The sequence below is a fragment of the Crinia signifera genome, chromosome 9 (assembly GCF_055691185.1).
Source record: "Crinia signifera chromosome 9, ASM5569118v1, whole genome shotgun sequence".
NCBI classification, from domain to species: domain Eukaryota; kingdom Metazoa; phylum Chordata; class Amphibia; order Anura; family Myobatrachidae; genus Crinia; species Crinia signifera.
The window spans coordinates 16,185,625-16,210,192 of NC_139225.1; the positions used below are offsets into that span (position 1 = coordinate 16,185,625).

A 24,568-nucleotide genomic window follows, 5' to 3' on the forward strand; every position below is an offset into this window, starting at 1 on the left:
TAAGGCTCTCCATACGCTTTGATGCTTCAGATGACTGATAATCATCGATTGTTTACATCATTTAGAATCATTTTGCCAGCGATGGCCGAGAACCGGGTAGGTTCCCTCCATTGATGGCTCAATGCAACCTGAACCCCCCCCCCCCACACACACACACACACCCAGGAGCCATGATACTAGGCATAACCCTTCCCCCTGACAACCACAAAGCCCCTCCCCTCATGTTCTGATTAGTCCACAAGCCAGCCAGTCAAAACAAAGGTTAGTGAAACCATCAATGATAATCAGTTACTTACTTGATAGGATCAACCATGACCTTATTACACACTGCTGAGCACCTGGTCATACATTTTAATAATAAGTGAAAGCGTTGCCAATAGCAACAATTAGAATTTAGCTAAACGTTCTACAAAATGATAGACTGAATTTGATTGGCTGCTATGTGCAGCTTCTCCCCCTTACAGCCAATCGGATTAGGCGTTATGCTGAATCTGTACGATAACCACCGGCAGAAATATTTCACACGAAACCTCTCTTTGTCCCCGTTCTCCTCTCACAGCTCCGGTCACAAATCGGGGAAGGGAAATGCTTCTCCGTAGACTGCTCGGACAAAGCCCGAGAGCAGGCAATCAGGGTCCTGAAGCATTTTAACGTCCGCGTCTCGCTCACCGACATCTTCAGCCGCTGCCAGGTAAGGTGCTCGGTCGTCCACCCGTCACGCAGGCTCTGTAGGGCTGTTTGCTCCGTAAAGGAACACGGGTTTGTGCTATGGTCTAGAAAGCTTTAAGGGCTGATCTGCTAACAAAGGAAGGCATTGTCCGCATGGCGATCTAGAACGTTCCGTGCTTGCAGGGGAATTAGTCGTCTTACGTCAAGAGAGGGTGTATCTAATAGTCCTCATTTGCTTTATTTCCAGTGATCCAAGTGTTATAGTGATATACACAAGTTCTATTAATGTCTTGTAAAATGTTTGACTTTTAACCGCAAGGGGCGGAGGGGTCTTCTTCCTGTACATGGTGCTCAATGTCTGCGCTGGAATGGCGTGGCGAGGGTTAACGGTTGTGCTCTAGGGATCACAGAGCAGTTAGACTGCACGGCTAGCGATACACAGGGTGTTTGTATACATGTGCATTGCACCAGGTCTATACTTCATAGTATTGCAGCATACGGGACCCTCACGTTGACTGGAAAGCACAAATCTGGTCCGTGATTGGCGGTCTCCGTGCCCACGCCTACATTGACTATGAATGTTTGCTGCCATCCAGCGTCTGCTCCACCAACCACGTGCATAGCGGTGGCAGCATGTGCCTGGATCTCCCCAGCAGCACCTGACCGACCCCTGGTGTTTTATTTCCAGTCCTACCAAGGTGGACAGTAAGAAAGTCATTTGGTGGCAGGGGCTGTTTCCCCAATGAGCCCCTCACCTCTAGCTATGCCCTCTTTACAAGCTTTATTTAAAATTGCTGTTAAAGCAGAGACCAGGCAGAGACCAGGCGTGGCTGAACTACAAATCCCAGCACTTGGGGTGAAGTTAAATCTTTAAATAGCATAGAACACAGTTTCTCAAAGTCGGTCCTCAGGACCCCACACAGTGCATGTTTTCCAGGTCTCCTCAAAGAATCACAAGTGAAAATTAGCCCCACCTGTGGATCTTTTAAAATGTGTCAGTGAATAATGAATGCACCTGTGCACCCGCCGGGTGACCTGGAAATTGTGAACTGAGGACCGAGTTTAAGAACAACTGGCATAGAATGTGGAGCAATTCCAATCCAATACTGTATTACTTCGCACACATTTATAGAGGGTACACACTGTGAGATTTGCATTTTTCTATTCAATTTTGCGTATAGAAGCAAAATTAAATAGAAAATCGAATGGTTTTTCTACATTCGATGCAGATTCGATCCCAATGTGCTCTCCTGTGTAGTGTAAATCGAATAGAAAAATAGTTTTGGCAGGCAAGACTACATAGTACAGATCTATATAGTCAAATCGAATGCATTTTGCGTACCATTCGATTCGATCCCAATCGAATCGCAGGCAAAATCGCACCATGTGTAGCCACTATTACACGTTACATAGGGCAGGTTATATCAACTAGTGTGCTGTGGGGAGCAATATATGTGGGTGGGGGGGGTGTCTGTGAAGGCCAAAGTGTGTGTGTGTGTGTGTTTTTGTTTTTCTTTCTCTGTGAAGGCAAAAAATATTTTTTGACCAATGTGTGGGTGTGGTTTTTTTTCTTTTAGTTTAGAAAAGGTTGAAAATCCCTGCTGTAGGGCATATGTAATAGATAGGGAAGCCAATCCCGGGATTCGGGATTGAAAAATGCTCAATCCCGGGATTCCCGGGATCCCGGGATTGGCTTTCCTAATAAAAAGACACCCTAGCTGCCCCACATATACCTTCATTTGAGGGTGCAGCTGGGTTGCCAGGAGCCCGGTTGCTGGGTGGGGGGGACGGGTTGTCCATGGTGCGGGCTGGCGTGCTGGCATGCTGGCTGACTTCGAGCTGGCTGGGCGGGCGGGTAGGCTTGCTGGCTAGGCGGGCGAGTGGGCTTGCTGGGCGGGTTCATAGCTGGCTGGGCGGGTTCATAGCTGGCTGGGCGGGCGGGTGGGCTTGCTGGCTGGGCGGGCGGGCGAGTGGGCTTGCTGGGCGGGTTCATAGCTGGCTGGGCGGATGGCGCGGCATCAAATTGCCGGGCGCGCCTCTGCCTGCGCAGCGTGACCTGATCTCGTCACGCTGCGCAGTGCTGCCGGGAGAAGTCGGGCAGCGTCTGAGCGATGCTCAGACGCTACCCGGCATTAGACCATGCGCAATCTAATCCCGAAATCCCGGGATTGGAAACTCCAATCCCGGGATTGAAATCCCGGCGTTTTGGGGGCCAAATCCCGGGATCCCGCCGATCCCGGGATTGGCCACCCTAGTAATAGAGTCTGCATTTGCCGGGAGTGCGGGATGCTTGTCAATGGTGGTTTTTTTAAAGCGACAATCATTTGGCAGGCAAAACTACCCTGGTTTGTAAATGATTGCCGCTTTAAGAAAGCGACCAATATAGGCCGGAGTCCTGCACCTCTGCTCCTTATAGAACTACATATGTTCACTTATACAGATGTGTCCTCCTACACCTAACCTGAGCGAGAGATGCTAGTTGCAATGCTATGCCAATACGACGTACCAGGAGATTGCGCCGTTTAATGTGTTCTGTAACATTTGTAGAGTGTGCGCCAACTTCTGTATACAAAGCACGACGGAACGTGGCATGGAAAAAGCCACAGCAGAGCATCTGTAGACCGATAAATCGGTGCAGTCGCCCGGTGCTTACTAGTTACATCACAGATAAGACTCAAGCGGAGTTGCGAGCGCTATGCAGTTTGGCGAGTTCGCTGCGAAGGTGAATAGGAAATAGTTCATTTGCTGGTATGTTTTTGCGCCATTTTCTTTTCTTGCATAAAAATGTAAGGAAATAATTAAATATGTATCAAAGGTTTTTCATGCGCTTGAATTCCCACTAAAATGTATCTGTATCTTGCACTGTGTGACGGCGGCCATCTTGTTATTGGGCAGATGTGGCCTGTAGACTTACCAGGAGCCAGTGACCTCACGAGGCAGCCATATTGTTATTCTCTATAACAAGTCTCAAGAAGAAAGACAATGAATTCACTCAGAATCTGCATTAGCCCCTAGTTCATTCACCTCACAACATGGCTGCTTCTCAGCGGAGATTTATACTCTTAACGGGGGGGCATCACCGCAAATCCGATGTCCTTATTATTATGCCACCTGGCCTTTGTCTTTGCGGCGATGGTGACATTTTATTCTGCCATGAAATGTTTTCCACGGAGCCGTCCCTCAGCGTGTTAATGGCTGACCTCCTTCAGGGGAGCTGTGCGCTTATTAAGTCGCCGATCTGACACGAAATGTATTTTCTAGAACAAGTTTTTCCGGTTTGTAAACCAAACTGTATTGTTCGCTCTAATAGAAAGCCAAGATGAAAGCGAGAGGCTCTCACAGGAAAGGATTGCCGCCATTGTCTGATTATTATTTATTTAGACTTTTTTTTATTTTTGCAAGGCTAGAAATGTTTTGATGGTAATCTGGCGTTGAGGTATGAGGCTTAGCATTACCCGCATGCTGAGCGCAAAGTGGAATTTGCAGAGGTCGCGCTCGGACTCCCCTGCTGGAACAAGGCCCCCCCCACAACTGAAACATTGCCCAATTACTTCTTTATATGATAGAGAAATGCTCCTTCCTCTATCAGAGATAACAGCGATAGGAGGCATTAATAACCGGAGTAGATCTCTTTATCCCTCTACCGCTCTTCCTGTCGCTCTACCGGTCGCTCTGTCGCTCTACCTAGTCTTCTCATCTAATGAAAGTGAAGCGTTGGACATAACGGCCTCTAGTAGGAATGGCTGCCATAACATTTACATAGTTTGTATAATTGTGATTGCTGAATATTTGTATTGATGTCGAAATGGGTTATTTAATCATAATACATACCTCCCAACAGTCCCGATTTCAGCGGGACAGTCCCGCGGTGAGGGGGGCTGTTGGGAGTCCCCCCTGTCGGCTGCTAAGCAGCGTCTATTCCCGCAGCCAGGGGGCTGGGGGCATGGCTAGAGGCTCATAGAGCCTCTGGGTCATGCCCCCATAGTGGCAAAATGGGGGCGTGGCCTCGCAGGGGGAGCCGCGAGTATAGGCCACGCACCCAAAATTAGGCCACGGCCCTGAAATTTCCGGCGCGCAGCAACTACGTCCCGCCTCCAGCTCAGCCTAAGTTGGGAGGTATGATAATAGGTCTCTGCTCTACTGAACAGGGTGACTAGTGGGTAGGTGGTGGAATTGGAGATAAGCGAGATCATTGGATGCCAAAGAAGGGTGATCGGTGGGTGCGTTACTGAGGGAGGTGTATGGAAATTGGGATATTGATAGTGTGTGTGTGGGGGGGGGGGTGTAATGGATATATGGATTTGCAGATGAAGGGGAAGGAGACTAGGCTTGGGCCCTCTTGGAGGTTCTGGTCTTGTGTAGCTTCAGATGTCGGCTGATTTTCAGTCTTGGTGGAGAGATGGGAAACCGGAGACATGGTGGCATTGGTGTAATTAGCAGCGAGTAAGTGTGGTCATATGTAAGTCTTACGGTAACGGCAGACTAGCAGAGGCTTCTGGGAGTAGCTATGTAACAGGCAACCGGGCTGCAATGCTCCCCTAATAGTACCACAGTCTTCCTTCAGTGGGAAAAGCGGGCACATACTTTGTGCCTAGCCCACCATACCCGCATGGTCCTGTGACTGCATGGTCCTGTGACTGTGGTATACATTGGAGACCAGAGGGTCTCCAATGTATACCACAGCAGCACTGGGACTCCCGTGGGCACGATGGGGGTGGCAGAGAACACTAAGGCTGACAATGGCAGTTATATTATTAGATGGACTCAATGAAGGTGATCACCCGCTTGTCGCTTTGCCTAAAGAGGACCCCACAAATGTGCTTGTTTCTCTGGATACGTCTCCTCTGATATAGTCTGTTCCATACGGTGAGAGTCCCGGTCAGAGGCCAATACTGAACCAGTTCCAGTATAAAGCCCAACATCCTTCTCATAGGACCGAAAGGTGCATTCTGCAGTATCCCCTAGCAACTCATCGGCAGCCAATCCAGTGAAAGTTCTAGAATGAAAGCCTGTGGTTGCTGTGGGTTACTGCTCGTTTGTAGCTTGGTCAGTACATAATTCCCAGGGGCTGATGCTCGGCGCTCATCTGTATGCTGCGCTGAGCCCCTGCCCCGCAGATGCACTCCTTATTACCCCGCTGCCTCCGTCCGCCATCCGTGGGCTCCTTCCCACAAACTGTCCCCCTCTTCCCTGCCAAGATCCCAGCATCTTCAGAGAAGCAGCAGGGCGTTAAGGTCAGGGAACGCAGCCAGACTTGGGGGTCTTTCACCTCTGTCCTGTGTTCAACCCCTGTGCTTCTCTAGGGAATGAGTCTGGTGCGTCTGCCCCTTCTAATTCCTCCCCACGGGGTTCTAGTGCCGACAAGCCATCCACGGGAATTCTGTCTTGGCAGAAGACGGAGCGCTATCATACGGGGCTATAACGTGTGTATATACCTACAGCTCGACTTTAATATCTATCAAAGCATATGTATAATATACAGTACCGGACATAATGGGAGTGTTTGTACTTGGCTAAATGTGAGCAGCGCTCGGTGTCCGCTTGACCCTCCCCTGGTGCAGGTGACATCACACACTGACCTTCGGAACAGCAGCAGGAAGAGGTTTGCTGGGTCCCAATTGCGCCTCCCCAGTGGAGCTTACAATCTATATTCCCTACCACATGTACACGCACACAGACATTCTAGGGTTAATTTTGTTGGGCGACCATTAACTTACCAGTATATTTTTGGATTGTGGGAGGAAACGGGAGTACCCGGAGGAAACCCATACAAGCACAGGGAGAATATACAAACTCCACACAGTTGGGGCCATGGTGGGAATGGAACCCATGACCTCAGTGCTGTGAGGCAGTAATGCTAACCATTACACCGTCTGTGCTGCCCTACATCCCTAATCCACTGGTGGGTGTAGTACGCATCGCTCAGATTAGTGAGCGATATGGCACCAAACATCCAATGAAAGAAGGTGAAGATGAGCAGCCGCATGTTGTTTGCCTTATTCTGACAGGGCACGCTGGGAGTTGTAGTTCCGCTGTCACCAGGATTTCCTGCGGCACAACATGTGTAAGAGCCGTGGGTTTGGTTCAGTTTCAGCGTAACCACTAATTGCACCTCTCCTATTACAGTGATTCTAATCCCCCCACAATGCCGAACCGTCCCCATAATGACTGGCTGTGAGGCCGCACATCTGTACGACACTAACACGTCCTGTGTTTATTTAGACATGTCCGCTTAAGGCCTCCGGGTCCCGGATGACACCTCTCTAGCTGTGATTTTGTGCGCATCCCTCCTCTGTCTGCACCCGTCACCCGCCAGTCTCTTCTCTGCCTCCTGTCTGTCATATAGACCGCAATACCTCTGGCTTCCCATCGATATCCGTGGCCAATTTTGTAGCATTAAAGCCCGCATGGGGCCACTGTCTGGTGACCGATGTTTAATAAATCGCCTGTTTCGCTGAGCCGAATAATATTGCTAAAATCAGCGTTCATGAGTAATGAAATCTATCCTCTGTTATTATGTATCGTTCCCTTGCGGCAGAACCCCCTATTAGGAAGGGGGACGCCTCTGTATCTTATACAACGGGGTGGATGTGACAGGAACGTTGGTGTTTACAAGTTTTTTTCAAGCTCTCCGTGGATCGGGGGGGGGGGGGGGGGGATTAATTGATGTCACAGCAGCTTAACTGCTTGCAATTTCATCTTTTTGACGGACATCGCATCTCCTTAAGACATGGTTATAATGCTGACCCGAAGGGAGTAGCCCGGAGCATTTAATATGTATCTGGTCTGAATATTACGTCCATGCGTCCCTTCACGACGAGGGGAAGCATTGTGAACAATTGCTGTACGTTTCCTTTGCTACCGTCAGTAAATCATTTGGTCTCCCAGTCCCAAAGGTGGGGGCTTATCACTTTGCAGTTAAAGAGACCCTTGCCTTTCTTCTGAAGGCTTAATTACCATTGAATTAGTTAATGAATAAGCCTCTCTCCCTCCCAGGCAAACCTCTTGTTGAACTCCCAGGAGCCCAGCGATGTTATTAACCAGAACACTACCCTGCGCCCCATCTACACCGATCTGTTACAGAGAAATCTCTATTCAAAGGCATTTCAGTGTGATGCTATTTAATCCCCATAGCTGCGGGGCACTGGTATTGTATACACCTGGCTATCCCAGGTGTGCAGTTTGTGTCCGCCACACTACATTAACATCTCTGTCTGCACCAAGGGAGAGAGTGCGTTCATGTGTACAGAGTCGGAGGACCCTCCGCTACAGGGGGGCTGGGGGAAAACCGTACTGGGTGGAACTGGTGAAAATTGCAGATCACAAAGTCTGGTTTTAATTTTGTAATTACAGCTTAGCCAATCAGCCGGACTGACGCAGGGAGACACTGTGCGGCAGCGGAATCTTGGGGCAGTCCTGGACTTTGGCCTGACACTTAAACATCAGGTGACGGCGGTGATCAGATCCTCGCTCTTCCATCTGAAGAACATAGCCAGAATCCAGCACTACACTGTCTCAGATCTGCCTGAAGTCACCCATGCATTTATATTATCGCACCGGGGCTACTGCAATGTCCCTTTTCGGGGTCAGCCAGCAAAAGAGTTCCAACATTTGCAGCCGGTAAAAAAAGCAGCTGCCAGGCTGTTACCCAATCAGCCCCGTTCCAGTCACATCACGCCCATTCTCTTCCCTGGTCACTGGCCGGCTGTAAGGTGGCGAATCGCGTTCCGGATTGTCCAACTGACTTCTCCATTTCATTCATTTGTGACCCGAGCTTCTGGCTTCGCGGCTCCGATTCTCTGTAACGCGCACAGAACAAGATTCCTGCACCCTAGGCACCTGCAGAACATCACCAAAGACTGACCTGTTTTACTAACGCGTTTCACTAATATCCCTTTATTTATTTATTTTTTTAAATAAATATATCCCAAATACTCATTATTGCACTCTATTAATACATACATTTATTTAGTATTTTTTGTTGTTTTTTTATTATAGTTATATAGCTGCGTTCTATTGGGAGAAAATGACATTACTATTGTTATTTATCTGTACTTATACTGTGTACACACAAAGATCTAAAATTCGATTTTGACTATATAGTCAAAATCGAATGGAAATCAAATCAAAATCGAATGCTTTTGGCAGCATTCGATGCAGATTCCATATCGATGCGTGTTCACGTTTAGTGGAAATAGCCAGGCAAGACTATATAGTCGAAATCGAATGCCAGATCGAATTCAACAGCATATCGAATCGAAATCGAATTCCACAACCGTGTGTACAAACCTTATGATCTACAGTATTAGCATTAGAATCTACTGTAAAGCCATGCCTTAAGGTGTGTTCGCAGGGTGCAATTTTGCTTTTGAACACATTAAATCTGGACTATATAGTACAGATCTGTACTGCGCATCGAGATCGAATGAAGGTGAAAGCCGTTCGAATTCGATTTTGACTATATAGTCAAGTGTTCCTTCTAGGAACTAGGGCGGGCAGGGCGCCGCTGCATGGGGGAGCATCACTGTTTTGGGCGGTACCGGGCCACCAACGTCACAAAAGGGGCATGGCCGTGCCGTGCTGAAAAGGGGCGGGCCCGGCCACCGGCATCACTGAAGGGGGTGGGCCCAGCCACCCTGAAGGCTCTACACTGTCGGGGAAGCACCAGACATCGCTATCTACAGCGGCCCCTGGCTTCTCCAGTCACACCAGAGGGGTTGGAGGCAGGCTGTTTTAGCGGGGCGCTGCCAGAGGGGCAGGGCGCATTTTGCCCTTTAAAAATTGGGCAGGGTGCAGCGCCCCGCTAAAACAGCCTAGCGGGAACACTAGTCAAAATTGAACACAAAATCTCACCGTGTGTACACAAAATTAGCATCGCTCTCCTGCATTTCAGTAACCATATCTATTAGACCGATATAATGACCGGCATTCATCATTCATTTCAGTGGGAGAGACCCAATGAACGGATGAGTCCATTTCCTGAGTGTAATGCGGTAGAAAAAAACACCAGCAATTCTGTAAGTGGTCGGAATGATCCTTTTATTATTAAGGAAAATAAGATCATTCCTTATAACATAGGCCCCAGACGTCTTACCACCACATGAGTAATACTGTACCGATAGAAGCGTCTGCAGGATATCTGCTCCCAGCAAAGTGGCGTATAAGACCGTAAATGAATCTGACAGCATTTGGCACCAACTAGAGTCTGGTTATAGATTAGTTCTGCTTGAACCGTGAACAATTTGTTGACTGCCACAACTAGATGAGGCAGCTGTTTTGGGTCGTTCCATCCACAGGTTGTTCCTCCTTTCCACAGCTACAGTACCGACAGCCATCTTGGATCCACCGCATGGATTACACTGGCTGTAACAGGAAATGCCTGGAATAGGTGACGTGCACTACAAAATAATGGTGTGAGAGACTAAATACAAGATTCTTATAGAATTGTCACATCCACCCATTGTTCATCATGCCCATGAGCACAGCAGCCCAGGCAGCCATCTTGGATGCGCTACATTGTGCGAAATGAGCAATACATTTGGAAAGTGAATAATAGGATACTCATTAACTCAATATTTCCACGTGTTCATCTGTTCCCATGAAAGTACCACACGCAGCAACCATCTTGGGTTACAGCAGATGGGATGAGCAGTTCGTAGAAATAGGATAAGCAGTGGGAAACTTCCAATCATGTCATAAGCGGCCATCTTGGTTACTGAGGGGAGGCCGGTGGGCTAGAAACGCATTAAACCACTTGTGCAAACCTGTCTGCTACTCTAACTAAATGCAATACTGTTCTGTTGGACGGCCCCTGTGTTATTTATCTTCATCACCGTGGGTTACAGCACAGCACTGCTGACCTCTGTTACATTCACTACAGTTGTATTCAGAAGCCAATGCATTGTCACCCAGGGGTAGAAAGCCACTTATACAGTGCCTTCTCATTCAGCTTCTCTTTACATTCTCCATAAGCCCTGATCATCCATGGTGCCCGGGCTATCATCATGGAGAAGATGGTGCGGTCCCAGACTGGTAAATGTCCGTCCTTCTTTTAGCACATTCCTAAGTGTATAATGAGGCAGGGACAGCTCAATGGCCGCCACCCCCGTTCTGGCCTTTGTTTTGTTCTCCTTTGAACATATGATCTGTGAATGCAGGTTATAAATTCCTGGGCTATTCACACCGCAGCTACCTTCTCCTCCCCTCCTTGGTCTCCTCCATTTCCTCAATCCATCTTACCCACCTTGGTCAGTTTTATAGCAGCCCCCTTCATTTCCATCCGCAAGAAGCTGTTATCTGCCCTCCCCTTCCATTTGTCCAGAGAATTTAGTGCCCCGGGGCTGCGCTGTTAGGGGGCACTTATGTGCTGCATTGTCCGGCTAGGGTCATGGAGATCCACGGACAACGTGACCACCAAGTGTGTGCTCCTGTAGAGACGCCTCCGCCAGGACCTTCTCTGTTCATGGACACTTCTGATGCAAAGGGTCCCTCTTAACCCCTGACACCATAAATGACTCCTGGAGAGGGCTCTATATAACCATTAACTGTAACCCTCATATTGGGTGCCCAGTCGGTGGGGTCCCGTAGAACGTGTCTGCTCTCCATGGGAAGTTCTCTGCCACCCGGCGTAATAACTTCACATTTCTTCTGCCCTTGTGACTAATATCTTACATAATCATTGATAGAAGTTATTATTGGGTCTTTTCTGTAAGCAGTTTTGTCTTTGGGGTTTTGTGGCCCTACAAACCAAGGGGAATGGTCTACCGACCCATAAACAGGCGTATCTGTAGCATAGTCTATATGGTATATTATACAAGGTCATAAGTATGTTCCGTTATCGTATTCGATAATGACTACGTTAATAGGGGTTTGGTGCCCTGGGATCTGAGGGGCTGATTTATTAAGCTCGGTGAAGTGATAAGTGTCTGGTTTTTATCACTGACCAATCAGCTCCTGTGAAGTTACAGGCTTGGTTTGAAAAATGACAGGTAGGAGCTGATTGGTCGGTGATAAAAACCAGACACTTTATCACTTCACCAAGCTTAATAAATCTACCCCTGAGATCTTTGCTTCCTTTCCTACATACCTGTTTACTGTCGCTCATGGGCCTGCCTAGTGGGTGTGGTTATGCAAATCATCTCCTACCATACGCCTTGCACTGACAACTCTGATCTATGCTTGCGTCATAAGGCACCCTTGTAATGACATCATAGAATCACATGGGTGCTGCAGTGCGACATTAACCTGCGGCACCCCGCATCCGGCACTGAGAAGAAGCCAGCAGTGGTGTAGGAAACTCCCGCGCTCAGTGAGTGAGTGAGGTTATCGGGTGGCCATCAGTGATGTGTTTATATATAGATAGATAGAATATGGACAGCAGGGACGGTGTAATGGTTAGCATTACTGCCTCACAGTGCTGAGGTCATGGGTTCTATTCCTATCATGGCCCTAACTGTGTGGAGTTTGTATATTCTCCCCGTACTGGCGTGGGTTTCCTCCGGGTACTCCGGTTTCCTCCCACAATCCAATATATACTGGTAGGTTAATTGGCTCCCAACAAAATTAACCCTAGAATGTCTGTGTGTGCGTGTACATGTGTTAGGGAATGTGGCTGTCCAACTATTCTCTGTACAGCGCTGCAGAATATGTGTGCCCCATATAAGAAACTGTGGTACTTATGTATTATCTGGGCGCCCGATTTTTTTCATTGCATGCCACTACTTAAGGCATGCGATGCGATTTTTCATTGTATAGTCAACCATGGGTGATTTCATACCCCCACTATCCAACTATGCATGGAGTTGATTTTATATAGTGTAGCGAGCCACCGAGCCCGAAGCGTGGCGAGTGCAGCGGATTACTTTATATGTATTCTGCGTCCCCTCGCAGGGCACGCTGCGCTCGCCACGCTTCGGCCTTGGTGGCTCGCTGCGCTCGCCACACTATATAAAATCAACTCCATGCGTAGTTGGATAGTGGTGGTATGAAATCACCCATGGGTGACTATACAATTAAAATTCGGGTCTTTACAATGAAAAATCGCATCGCATGAATTGTATGCCACTATATTGCATGCGATGCGATGAAAAAATCGGACGCCCAGATATTACATAAGTACCGAAACTGTTAATAAAAATAATTGATATATATAATATATACTGTATATATATATATATACTAGTAAGCCTGCTCAAAGTAAATGCTTCGAAAGCTAGTAAGGCAGTTAATTGTACATGATTGCCTCTGTGAGAGAGAAAGAGATGTAGTTTCACTCGCAGCCAATAGATGGCAGTGTTTCGGTGACACACTAGATCTGTATAATAAATACAGGTTGGGTATCCAATATAGCGTAAAATTTATGTTTTCAGAATATTGGGGGGGGGGGGGGGGGGGGATTGTTGTTTGGTATGTATGCGCTACATAAATAACTGCCAATAATTAAATGCATATGTGTTTTGGGAAGTGCTAGTAAGTTCAACTGTAAATAGCTGTTTTGTCCAGCCTGTAGTACCACACTCTGACCACAGGTAGCAGTGTCACCACACCCCATGCACTAATAATGGGCTTATAGTCCCAGCTTTAACCCTTCCTGTTTTAAAGGAAAGCTCACATGAGACGTCTTGTCCTGAGCTCAGACAAGAGGACGAGGAAGCTGATATCTGCAAATAATGTAATCTAAGACTGTAAGCTCTTTGGGACGTAGCCCGTCCCTAGTTCGGTTACTGCATTTCTTGTTATCCGTTTCCCCTGATCGTACAGTCTGCCTCTTTTATGAAGTTATGTTGTAAAGTGCTGCAATAACATTTTATGTAGCACTAATAGAACACAGACTTGGCGTTATTGTAGTATTATTACCTGCTGCATGATACAGGCTATTGTCATAAACTGCGCAGAGAGATCTTATTCCCGAAGCATCGATAAAAAGAGCTTAAAATGCCATTTTGGTTTTCATCGGGGGCTCCCGTGCGCTATTTGCTGGTATACACCGCGCTTCCCTATTAATCAAGTTGTAAATACTCAGACGGTGTCATCATTCTGGGATTTTTTATCACCCTCCGATTATAGCCAATGAGAGATTAACACGCTACATATATGATCCCGTGTATAATGCATGTATTGTCACATAGGGGGGTGTTAATAAGGGAGATTTAGGAAACCGCATTTGTTACAGATGTTCTCTATCTTGGGGGTTAAACAGAGTCTGGGTATCTGGATTTCTATGGTCCCCTATTAAAGGTGAGAGCGTGGGAACCAGCGGGGGGTCTGTGCACCATCACTCCGCCCCTTTAGCCCCGTCATGTGACACATTGTCATCTCCAGAAGTGACTTTGAGAAGAATGTCTGCATGAGCCCTCCCCCCCCCCCTCCGTGGAGATCTGTGTAACCTTCAGCAGCCCCCTTATGTTGTAATTTGTAGGTAAGAGTGTCACTTGTCGCCCACTGGGAACCCCATTTTAGTCGTTCCCCCCCCCCCCCTTTCCATTGCGATTAGAGAGCACGGGATACAGCAACGTCGGCGTAAAAGCGTTTGTAGGAGAGGTACGCGCCGGCAAGCCGGGGGTTAAAATCCAGAGGCCGCAGTTTAATTGGAAGAAGGAGAGAAGTAAAACAGGAGGGAGTCTGAGATCGGAAGGGAAAGTGTCAGAGACAATCCTGCAGCTGCATGTCATAAACCTAACAGCTGGATCTTCTCGCTCTCTCTCTCCGGTTGCAGAGCTGGGAGCGAACGCCAGCTATTATCCGCGCCAGAGTCGCCGTCCGGCGGTGTTATTGGGCACTTGGCACATTCCTTTTTACCAGGCATTTCATACCGTATATCATGTATGTCCTGCTCATTCTGAATGGGATAATTGCCCCGGGTATTTAGGAAAGGGCAGAACTTGCGCAGTGCAGTATCCACTGCCAATTGGGCTAGTGTAAGGTAAGGCTAATGGCTGCGTCAGTAATGCACAGTTGTGTGGGAACCATAAGCCAAGGCTTCCGTTCCTGCGCACAGATAGGATCAGGGGCGATATTGCACTTTTTTGTCCCGCACTGACACTAAGGGGTAAATTTCGTCATGTGACGTCTGCTGCCCACCCCGCACAGTCCTTGCCACGCCTGTGTTGGCATGGGAGATGCCCAGCGGTTTTCTGGGCGCACCCACCATGTTTGTGACCGTCGCTGAAGGCATTAGCACATCAGTATATTTGCCGATACGCAAACACGAACCCGCACCATCCGTCTCTGCAGCCAATTTGCAGGGGACAGTGTCGGCCAGAATCAGGCCAAAAGTACCCACCATCGGCTCCTGACCATCATTTTTCAAGCGTAACATGCCCGGCTAGATGCTGATTGGTTGGTACTTTAGCGCTCCCCCTTTTATCTCATTCCAGGTTTTGACCTATCTCCCCGCTATTGCTAGAACAAGATAAAGCGGCTGGAGGGTCCTGCTCGTCCTATTTCTCTATATACAATTGACATGTCTATCCGTGCCGACAGATCTCAGATTACAGCAGTGCTGTGCAGGCTGCAGTAATGACAGCTGATCTGTGATTGGACGTTATCCTTGCTAGATTGGTTATGGGTGAATGGGGGCTGTATGTTTCATTGAGCTAGACCGTTAGATGTGAGGGTAAGAGGCAGGTGGTGCATTGCAGCGAGTGCGGAGATGGGGGAGACCCCAGGTATCGGACACAAGGGGCTGTTGCAGCTTCCTCTCCCAGGTGTGATATTACCCAGACCAGCAGCAGGACGGCGGTCGAAGCAATGGCTGAATCCGCTGTCTGCTTGGGGAACGGAACGGTCTCCTCTCTATTGCGCGCTCTGACACAGACCCGGTATACCCACCACCAGTCCCCCCCTTGCTGCCCTCAGGGCCAGAGTCATGGTTACTACCAGTTACCCGCATCAGAGGCCAGCCAGCTTCACTGTCCCATACGTGCTCGGTTCTGGGTGGGAATTGCAGGAGATCTGCGTTTACAGGTCTGGACGTTGTGCTGAGAAGTTCTGGATGCACAGATGGTACTTATGGCATTTGCACCTGGACTTTCCCATAAGTTTGTGGGGAACACCATAGATTTAAAAAAAAAATGTATTTCTTCGGTGGTATAATGACTTTGGGGAGCAATTTATTGACACGCCTGATTTGAAGAATCTGGGAGAATCAGGGGTGTCCTAGCGAGAATCAGAGAAGTTACATATGGGGGCCACCTTCCTACGGGGCCACGCTACATTTCTGTCCCTGCAAATTACAAACTTGCTCCTGCCCTGTGGCAGGGGCCTACGGACGTGGCCCCTGTGTCAGCGATTCTGCGTCTCTGCACACAGCCACTATCTGCAAAACGCCTGCGCCACCCCTAAAACTTGCCTAGAAGTTCTGCGTGTGTCCGCTTAGCCGTACCCGAACCTCCAAAAACCTTTCTGTGACCACAATCCATAGAATTTTAACTCGTGCGTGGCATCTGGACACAAGCAAACGCACCACTGCGCCCGCCATGGCTGCGGTGTAGGAATGAGTCCACGTTTTTTGTCTTGTGCCCTTACTCACTGCTGTGTGACACCATATGGTGCTCCCTGAGCATCACGTAGTATCATCTGATAGCAGTGAGGACCAGCCATTGTTCCGTGTCATTGTGATACCCGGCATCTGTTCAGCTGGGATTGTACGTAGCATTCTATGCTGGCTTCTGATAACTTGAGCATTGTCCTCTGCTCTGTGATCCTACTTCCCGGATTTTGCAGTACGGGTTGCCAGTTAATGCCAGGTTTTGAAACCCTAGACCTCCATCTGATAGCCGGTGTCACGGTGTGATAGCCGTTGTCACGGTGTGATAGCCGGTGTCACGGTGTGATCACGTGTGTCGTGTGTGTCTGGTTATGGACCGTGGTCGGGTAGGTGCTGAATGGTCTCCCCCTATATATTATGCAGAGTCCCCTGGCTGAGGGCTAGATGCTCGGTGCTTTCCAGCCACGGGGCTTGTGGTTTGCAAGTTACCAGGAGTCTCAACTAGGATGTTGTGTTTTTGTTACTGCATGTTAACCCCTCGGGCACCGCACACCTTTGTGCCACCTTGGGAATAATCGAGGTGTAAATTCCTATTTTTAGTGCCAAGTGCATTGTGGTTTCATCCTGAAACTCTGGCTATCTAGAACTTGTATATGTGACCGGCAACACACCCATAGTCACACCCCTGTTGCTTCCCGCTATCTGCGACACACCCATAGTCACACCCCTGTTGCTTCCCGCTATCTGTGACACGCCCATAGTCACACCCCTGTTGCTTCCCGCTATCTGCGTCACGCCCGTAGTCACACCCCTGTTTCTTTCCGCTATCTGCGACACGCCCATAGTCACACCCCTGTTTCTTCCCGCTATCTGTGACACGCCCATAGTCACACCCCTGTTGCTTCCCGCTATCTGCGACACGCCCATAGTCACACCCCTGTTGCTTCCCGCTATCTGCGACACGCCCATAGTCTCACCCCTGTTACCTTCTGCTATCAGCGACATGCCACACCCCTGTTACTTCCCGCTATTGGTGACATGCCTGTAGCCACACCCCTGTTACTTCCCACTATTGTCAACACCCACATAGTCACACCCCTGTTACTTCCCACTATCGGCAACATGCCACACCCCTATTACTTCCCACTAGTGGCTACACTCCCGTAGCCACACCCCTGTTACTACACGCCCAGAGACACACCCCTGTTTCTCCCGTTATTGATGACGTGCCCACGACACTCCTGTAGACACACCCCTCTTACTTCCCACATCCGGCACTTGGATCACACATGGCGGTCCCTGTCCCTGGGCACTGGATCACACATGGCATTCCCCGTCCACCGGGATCACACACTGTGTTCCCCATCCCTGGGTACCGGATCACACACGATGTTCACCGGCCCTGGGTACTGTATCACACACACTGCGTTCCCCATCCCTGGGTACCAGATTACACACAGCGCTCCTCCTCCCTGTGGAATGCTATTACCTTGCCCCGGAGCATGGCTAGGTGACGCGTAACACTAATTTAGGGGTCCATGTGCAACAAAAAAAAAATTGGCACCCCAAAAACCTGAAAAACTCAAGTTGATTATAATTATCTCAACCTTTTCCTAGGGTTGACCTTTTTCCCCATGTCATCTTTTTGAGAATGTTGACCCAAACTGTGTAAAATAGCATTCTGTATGTAAATGATACACTGAATATATCATTTTAATCAGTAGAAGCAGCTTGTGCGCCGTATTCCCTTTATTTTGCAAATAAAACACATTTTAACGGATATGGTTGCAATAAACGTCGCTCTGTGCGACTGAGTGGCGTGACGCTCTGTGCGACTGAGTGGCGTGACTCTGAGGGATATATAACGCTATGAATACACGGACACATCCATAGCTGCAGGTAGTTCTGGCTATTACCAATGCAGCAGGTCCTGTGAGGTAGGACTGAGGACCCCCTCTCCTATCTCCAGCTCACACTCCCCTTTCCCACCCGTCTGCCGCAGCCTGAGTTTTCCCATTCCACAAGAGGTCAGCCCTCTGACCCCCGTTGGAACACCATTATTTCTGTATGTTCCCCTGGGAGCTGCTGAGAGAAGGGGGGGGACCAGTGTTCCCAAGGGCGGTGGGAAGCTGCTGCAGGACCGGGCTAGAGTCGCTGGGACAGGAGAGTGCTATCATTATACAGGGGATGTGTGCGATGCGATGGGGCGGGGGGTTAATATAGCCGGTGACGGGGTGACATCTATGGCAGGTATTACATTTTTATATAGCTCCTGCACCTTCCATTGCACTTTCCACAGGGAAAAGACCTATATCAGACCAGCCGGGGTTGTAACAGAGCGAAAAGGTAAGTGGGTCCTACTCCCAGGTTTATAATATCATTATCTTTTATTTATATGGCGCAGGGCGACTCTTGTTTGAGTGCAGCTGACGCGGTAGAAGGATGCACCAATCGGATGTACGCAAGGGCACAAGTCTACCGTCAAATGCAACTTTCTGTTGCTGCAACAAAACCTTGTTTTGTTTTTGTAATCTTCATGCTTTTGAGTGTTCGGAGCATCGCCCCGCAGAGACAGATACCCGCAGGTTGTTGCTCTCTCTTCTCTGGAAATAACACACCTTGAAGTGGCTAACCCTTGTCAGTATCTGATCTCCCCACCCAGACACCTTTCTGCCTCCTCTACCCCCCCTGAGCTGCTGGGAAATAAAGAAAGCAGCCTCTCACTCAAGGTTAGGCTGTTCTCTGGCATCTCTGGCGCAGGTTCAAGAACCGTGAGAACAGCCTAAGCCAGACACAATAACAAATACGTCAGCCGGGGGGGGGGGGAGCGCTTCCTCCCGGGGCCTCTTGCGTTCCGAGAGCTCTTTGTGTATGGAGAGAAGGTCTCATCGAGAGACGAGGATCAGCGCAGGCCGGCAGGAAGCGCCTGGGTTCTGGGGGTTACAGGAGATGCAGCCACCGTCTGAGGAGAGTGTACAGATCTGGGGGCTTCCGCCCTCGTCGCTCTTATCTCGCATCTCCCCTCCGCTTGGTTTCCCCTCCAAAACTTTTTTTCTTACTCTTTCCAATTTAATTTTTTTGTGGTTTTTTTGTATTTTGGGAAATGTTCTCCCTCATTCACAAATGGTGGCACTAGTCTCATTGCGGATGTGCCGCCGCGGTCTTGTGCATCTGGGGGTTGCATCGGCGCGTGCGCAAATCCCGGCAGCTGTGACATTCGCATACGGGATTGCAACTGCAAAGGAAGGTGCACTCACATATGAATCTGTCCCTTTTCGACCAGTCACTGACCGGTCATTTTATCTGTTCTATTTCATATCGCAGGTGCACAGTGGTTAGCATTGCTGCCTCACAGCCCTTTATGTGTAGAGTTTGTATATGCTCCCTTTGGTTCCATAGGCTTCCTCCTTGTGCGCTCCAGTTTTTATCCACGGTCTATCCCCGTTGCACGGCGTGATATGGTGGCGCTGTATACATTTGCGATCATTTATATATAGGGGGGAATTAACCAGTACCCCACCCGCCACCGTAACGGCCTATGATAATCAGCCATTGCCTCTAATTTTATGCCCTTACTTTTTACTGCCAACCTGAAACCATCTTCCCTTCAAGGGATATCCTTCTCTCTCATCCACGCCACGTGTTTCCTGGTTGGGGGGCTTCCGCAGGTTAGCGCCTCTCCGCTCCTTCCCCGCATCCGGCGGAAGGCAGCTAGTAAACACTGCGGCTCTGAGTCCAGCATCTGGGAAGAGTGAAGTTGTCCAGCAGCCGGTTTCCTCTACTTGTAAAGGCCGACATCCTGCCACCGCCATGATCCCCCGCTTGGACACATACGCTTGCTGCCCCCGTCCCCACCTCCCTCACTCACACATAAAACCACAAACACCTCCTTGTGCAAACACAGACAGCATCACACGCTGATGTACACAAACAGAGTCCTTGCGGCTTCTTTAAAAACTCCAGAGTTCAAGGATATCCAGCCTCAATTCCAGGTGGCTTAATTAGTACCTCAGTCATTAGGGTCAATTCGATTGTTTTCGCCGGAGGCTTTTAGGGCTGGGCGCCCAACAGCTTACGTTGGTCCTCCACTCTGACGTGACCGTATCGCGTAAATCGTGTTAAAACTACTACAACCGCTTTTCATGTAAATAGCTTATTCTGTTTTGGGAGGTTTCTTCTTGTTGCTCACGACACCATTGAAATGAATGGACCATTGACACGATTAGGAAAAGTTACAATTGCTGATGTAACTGCTCTTGCTATGAGCTCCTGCCCGTAGTAAGATGTGCAAGCAATCCTAATAATAATGTGTACACCCATAGAGATAAAGACATGTTTTTAAGTGTGGTGACATTTTTTCAATGGGGCAGGCCGCAGCTCAGACACAAGAGGTCAAATGGTTCTGGACAATGGTTTTATTCTTCAATGCTTTGTACTATGGTAAAGAGTTTGGTTGCTGCAGTGGTCAGCAGTACTGTATCAGAGCATTGAGGTTGTGAGTTGAATTCCTGATCATGGCCCTTCTGTGTGGAGTTTGTACATTCTCGCCATGTGTGTTTGTGGATTTCAGTGGGTATCTGGTTTGCTCCTACTGTTCACAAACATAGTGGTACATCTGGGAGTTTCCCAATTCCCGGGGTATCCCAAAAGAGCACCCCAAAATGATGGTACCCCAATACCTACAACATTCGTGCTTTTTATGTGTTTAAAACTATTTCCTGTGCGTGTGAAGTCGCAGCCCGGCGGCACTGGCGCATCACCGCGTCTGATATACAGAATGAGCACCTCAGTCACGGCGGGGCGTCTCACACCGTATAGGTGCTAGGTGTATCTCGCACCTCACCCAAATCCAGAGGTGAAACAGGCATCTCCATTTCTCAGACCATGGCGAGGTTTCCATAGCAACGGGCGGGCCTCTTCTTCGCATGCCCTGCTCTGGTGCTCAGTCCATAACCTGGTCAGTGCCACAAGACTGTTGGAACTAAAATATGGCCCCAATCAGAGGGGAACAAGCTGAAACCAGATATCCACAGACCTGCGATCTGCAATTGTTGTTCTGGGGTGCGCGAATCTCCAGTGTAGTGTAGTGTAGAATATAATGTGATACAGCTGCGTTCGCCTCTAGTAGACCCCAACTTGTCTGACCACTACTGTAAGGTGGGAAGCTTGTTCTTGGTAATGTAACTGGAAGAATAGGTTTGGGTTTTGCAAAAATGTTCAATATTATTGCTTATACCAGCCTGGTACAAAAGAGGAGTGGATACAGGTGTGGGGCTCACCAGATCAGCCTGGTACATAGGAGTGGTTCAAGGTGTGAAGCACACCATACCAGCCTGGTGCGTAAGAGGAGTGGTTCCAGGTGTGGGGCGCACCGTACCAGCCTGGTACATAAGGGGAGTGGTTCCAGGTGTGGGGCTCACCGTACCAGCCTGGTACATAAGAGGAGGAGCGCTAGGCCCTGGGTGGTGATCCGCGTGATCCACATACACCGGCCTTTGGAAGGTGCGTAGGTGCAGGGTACTTTGGGGCAAACAACAGCAGACCTGCCCATGCCATGATGTGGCTGAGCCCCTACCAGTGGCTATTGCATATTCAGAGGTATATATACTGTTATCATAGGCGGTACATTGGCCTATGTATTTGTATATACAAACCAATCCTAGAAAGTGAAGGACCAGTGAAATGAATGGTACCTTTAGTAACAATGGTGGAAAAGCTCACAATGGGCTATAGTGGAACCTATGCGCATCGCCGTAACGTAGGCCGTGGACATCACCGCAGATAAATGCCCATTGGGTGACCTCTGTACCAGTGACGGAGGTGACCGTAGTATAGGATCTGTGAGTGGTTACATTCCCGGCAGGAGAGCCACGTACCCCTCATCCCCTTGTTGGGATATTCCCAGGTTCTGTTTCATATGGTTCCCTGCCTGCAGGGGAAGGTGGGGACTGCGCTCGTTTGGGTGGGGTGAAGTGAGGAGATTTGTGACTCAGATCCCCAGGTGCCTGTGATCCGGTACTTCTGATCTTGTGGCCACACGTCTGTGAGACACATGCAGCCAGCTCCGCTTCTGCTGCCACGGAGCAAATCCAGGAGAGGACGAGACACTGTCACCCCGGCACTTCTCGGTGTGACCGCCCTAACTAATTAGGACAATTATAATATAATCGTGATTTCACGTCTTCACCGTGATACGCTTTGGAGCAATAAACACATTCTGGGGTAAAATCTGAAGAAAACCAAAATTCTGTAAACTCAGATCGTAGCTATGATTATTTACATGTATAATATTTATGTTTATGTATGTGTGTATAGAGAGAGATGAGAGGTAAGTTTCGACGTTGTCTAGTTGTTATGCTATTACTTTTTTGCAAGTGTCGCGATTCTGTGCTGCAGATGCCGCTGTCTGTCTTCTGGCCGCCAGCACCACAAGTGCCAGGATCCCGTCCCCAGCCCATTACAATGAGTGTTAAACGGCGCTCCAGCTTCTGTCAACTGTTTGAAAAATAACAGGAGCCGATTGGCTGTAGCACCGTTTATTATTCGTAACAAGAACTGTATCACTCATTGGAGCAGATGTATTGAGCTTTAACAAGAGATAAATCCAAGGGTGATCAAGAGAGATAAATGTCCAGCCAATCACCTGCTACCTGCCATGTCACAGGCTGTGTTTGAAAAAAGTCAGTAAGAAGCTGATTGGCTGGTCGTTTATCTCTCCTTATCATCCTTGCATTTATCTCTTGTTAAGGCTTCATACATCTGCCCCAGAGACATATCTGCCCTTTGTTTTCAGCAGTGTCAACTACCTGTCTTATGGTCTGAATTAATGACAAACTTCCACCGCAACCAATGAAAGCCTGCCTTTTCCAGTGACAATAGATTTACTGGGGGGGGGGGCTCACCATATCAGCCTGGTACATAGGTGGAGTAGTACCAGGTGTGGGGGGCACCCTACCCCAGCCTGGTGCATAAGAGGAGTAGTGCTAGGGCCTGATTAACCAATAGGCTGATTAGGCTGCAGCCTAGGGCACCATGACTTGGGGGGGGGGCACAGTATGACTGGCGAGTCCTTGAGCGCTCATACACGTGTGATTAGCAGCATTACACTGGGAGCTACATTGTATTAGTTCAGGGCACCTGGAACCTTCATTCAGGCCTTGCTAGTAATAGGCTTCATTTTGAGACCAGTCCCTTCAAACATGGCCGCCTCCATAGTGTATGAGCGGCAGGTGCAAGGTACATTTTCAGATCCGTCTCCTCCGAGCTGTAAGCCTGCTCCCTGCCACGCCGCACTCCCCACCTGCGCTCTCTCAGCAGCGAGCGGACCCCTGGTGGCCGCAGGTCATGGATTAGCTGTCGGTGCAATTCCCTGAATTCTTGATTGCATTCTCCAGAAGGGAGCGACCGCTTGATCTTGACTGAGAATGTAGCTGCTGAGCGGCTCGGGTGTGTTCTACCTGGCTGGCCGCGGCCCAGGAATGTACATACCGGCTGGACCAGTTTACTTATCTCTTCTACCTGTCAGCCTGTCTCTCTGAGGCCTGTAACCGGCGTGCCATGGGTACAATGTCTGCCCCCTGGTATGTTCACAGACCATACTGAAATGCACGATTTGGGGGGATAGGGGGCGGCAGTGGAGAGCTGCAGTGATGTAATATGTGTCCTTTTTCCCAGTATCCGCAGAACAGCGCCACCTAGTCACCACATTAACGTAAAGCACCTCTGGCTCAGAGATCCTCATTAATATTTGTGCTCTGGGCATTGACTTAATCGTGTCACTTATGTGTTGTGTCGTGGCAAAGTCCTGGCTGTGGAATGTAAATCCGAGTCCCCGTGGTATGTTCCGCGCTGCGTGTGTGACACCCGATACGAAGTTATGCTTATTTATTCATTCCGTCTATTGTGGAGGATTTTTTTTTCCGTCACACTTCACTTCTCGTTATGGATTCTCCTCAGTAATCCCAGCTGGCCGGCTCTGGTTCATCGCTACCACACAAACTGTGTCAATAGATTTCATTTTTATTTTTTTAATATATATTCCGCCCTTTGCCGACATGAGACGGTTTGGTTGTCCTGGCGCAGGTGACATAACTATGCTGTGAGTAGGCGAGATATATACCCGTGTGCCCGTTAGGTTATGTTCACCGTCACTTGGCTGCGGCATGTTCTCCTGAGTGTCAGGCATAATTTGTATGCGCCATCCTCGTCTGCATGCGGGTGCTAGGACCCTGCAGGTGTCGCGGCTGTGTGCCCGGTATCTTGGTGGCTGGCAGACAGGATATCTAGGTTGATAGCCAATATGTCGACAACATATGGTCAAAATCTCAGCACAAGCACTATGTTGTCGTGGAACCTGAAAAGGTCGACATGGGTGTTTCACTATTTTTTCTCACATTTTTCGGGAATTTTTCA

The 24,568-nt window shown here is 48.9% G+C and overlaps 1 protein-coding gene across 5 annotated transcripts in view; it reads left to right on the forward strand.

Annotated features, from left to right (window-relative positions):
- Window positions 1-24,568, forward strand: part of EXD3 (exonuclease 3'-5' domain containing 3) — a 136,498-nt gene that overhangs the window by 62,135 nt on the left and 49,795 nt on the right. For 3 of the 5 annotated variants that reach the window (XM_083161156.1, XM_083161155.1, XM_083161157.1), the window contains 2 exons: window positions 560-691; window positions 8,023-8,557. In XM_083161156.1, coding sequence (XP_083017282.1) covers window positions 560-691; window positions 8,023-8,532 — 642 coding nt within the window. In that variant the 3' untranslated portion in view covers window positions 8,533-8,557. Of the gene's footprint in view, window positions 1-559; window positions 692-8,022; window positions 8,558-24,568 lie in introns of those variants that run through there. The other 2 variants (XM_083161158.1, XM_083161159.1) reach the window with 1 other exon arrangement.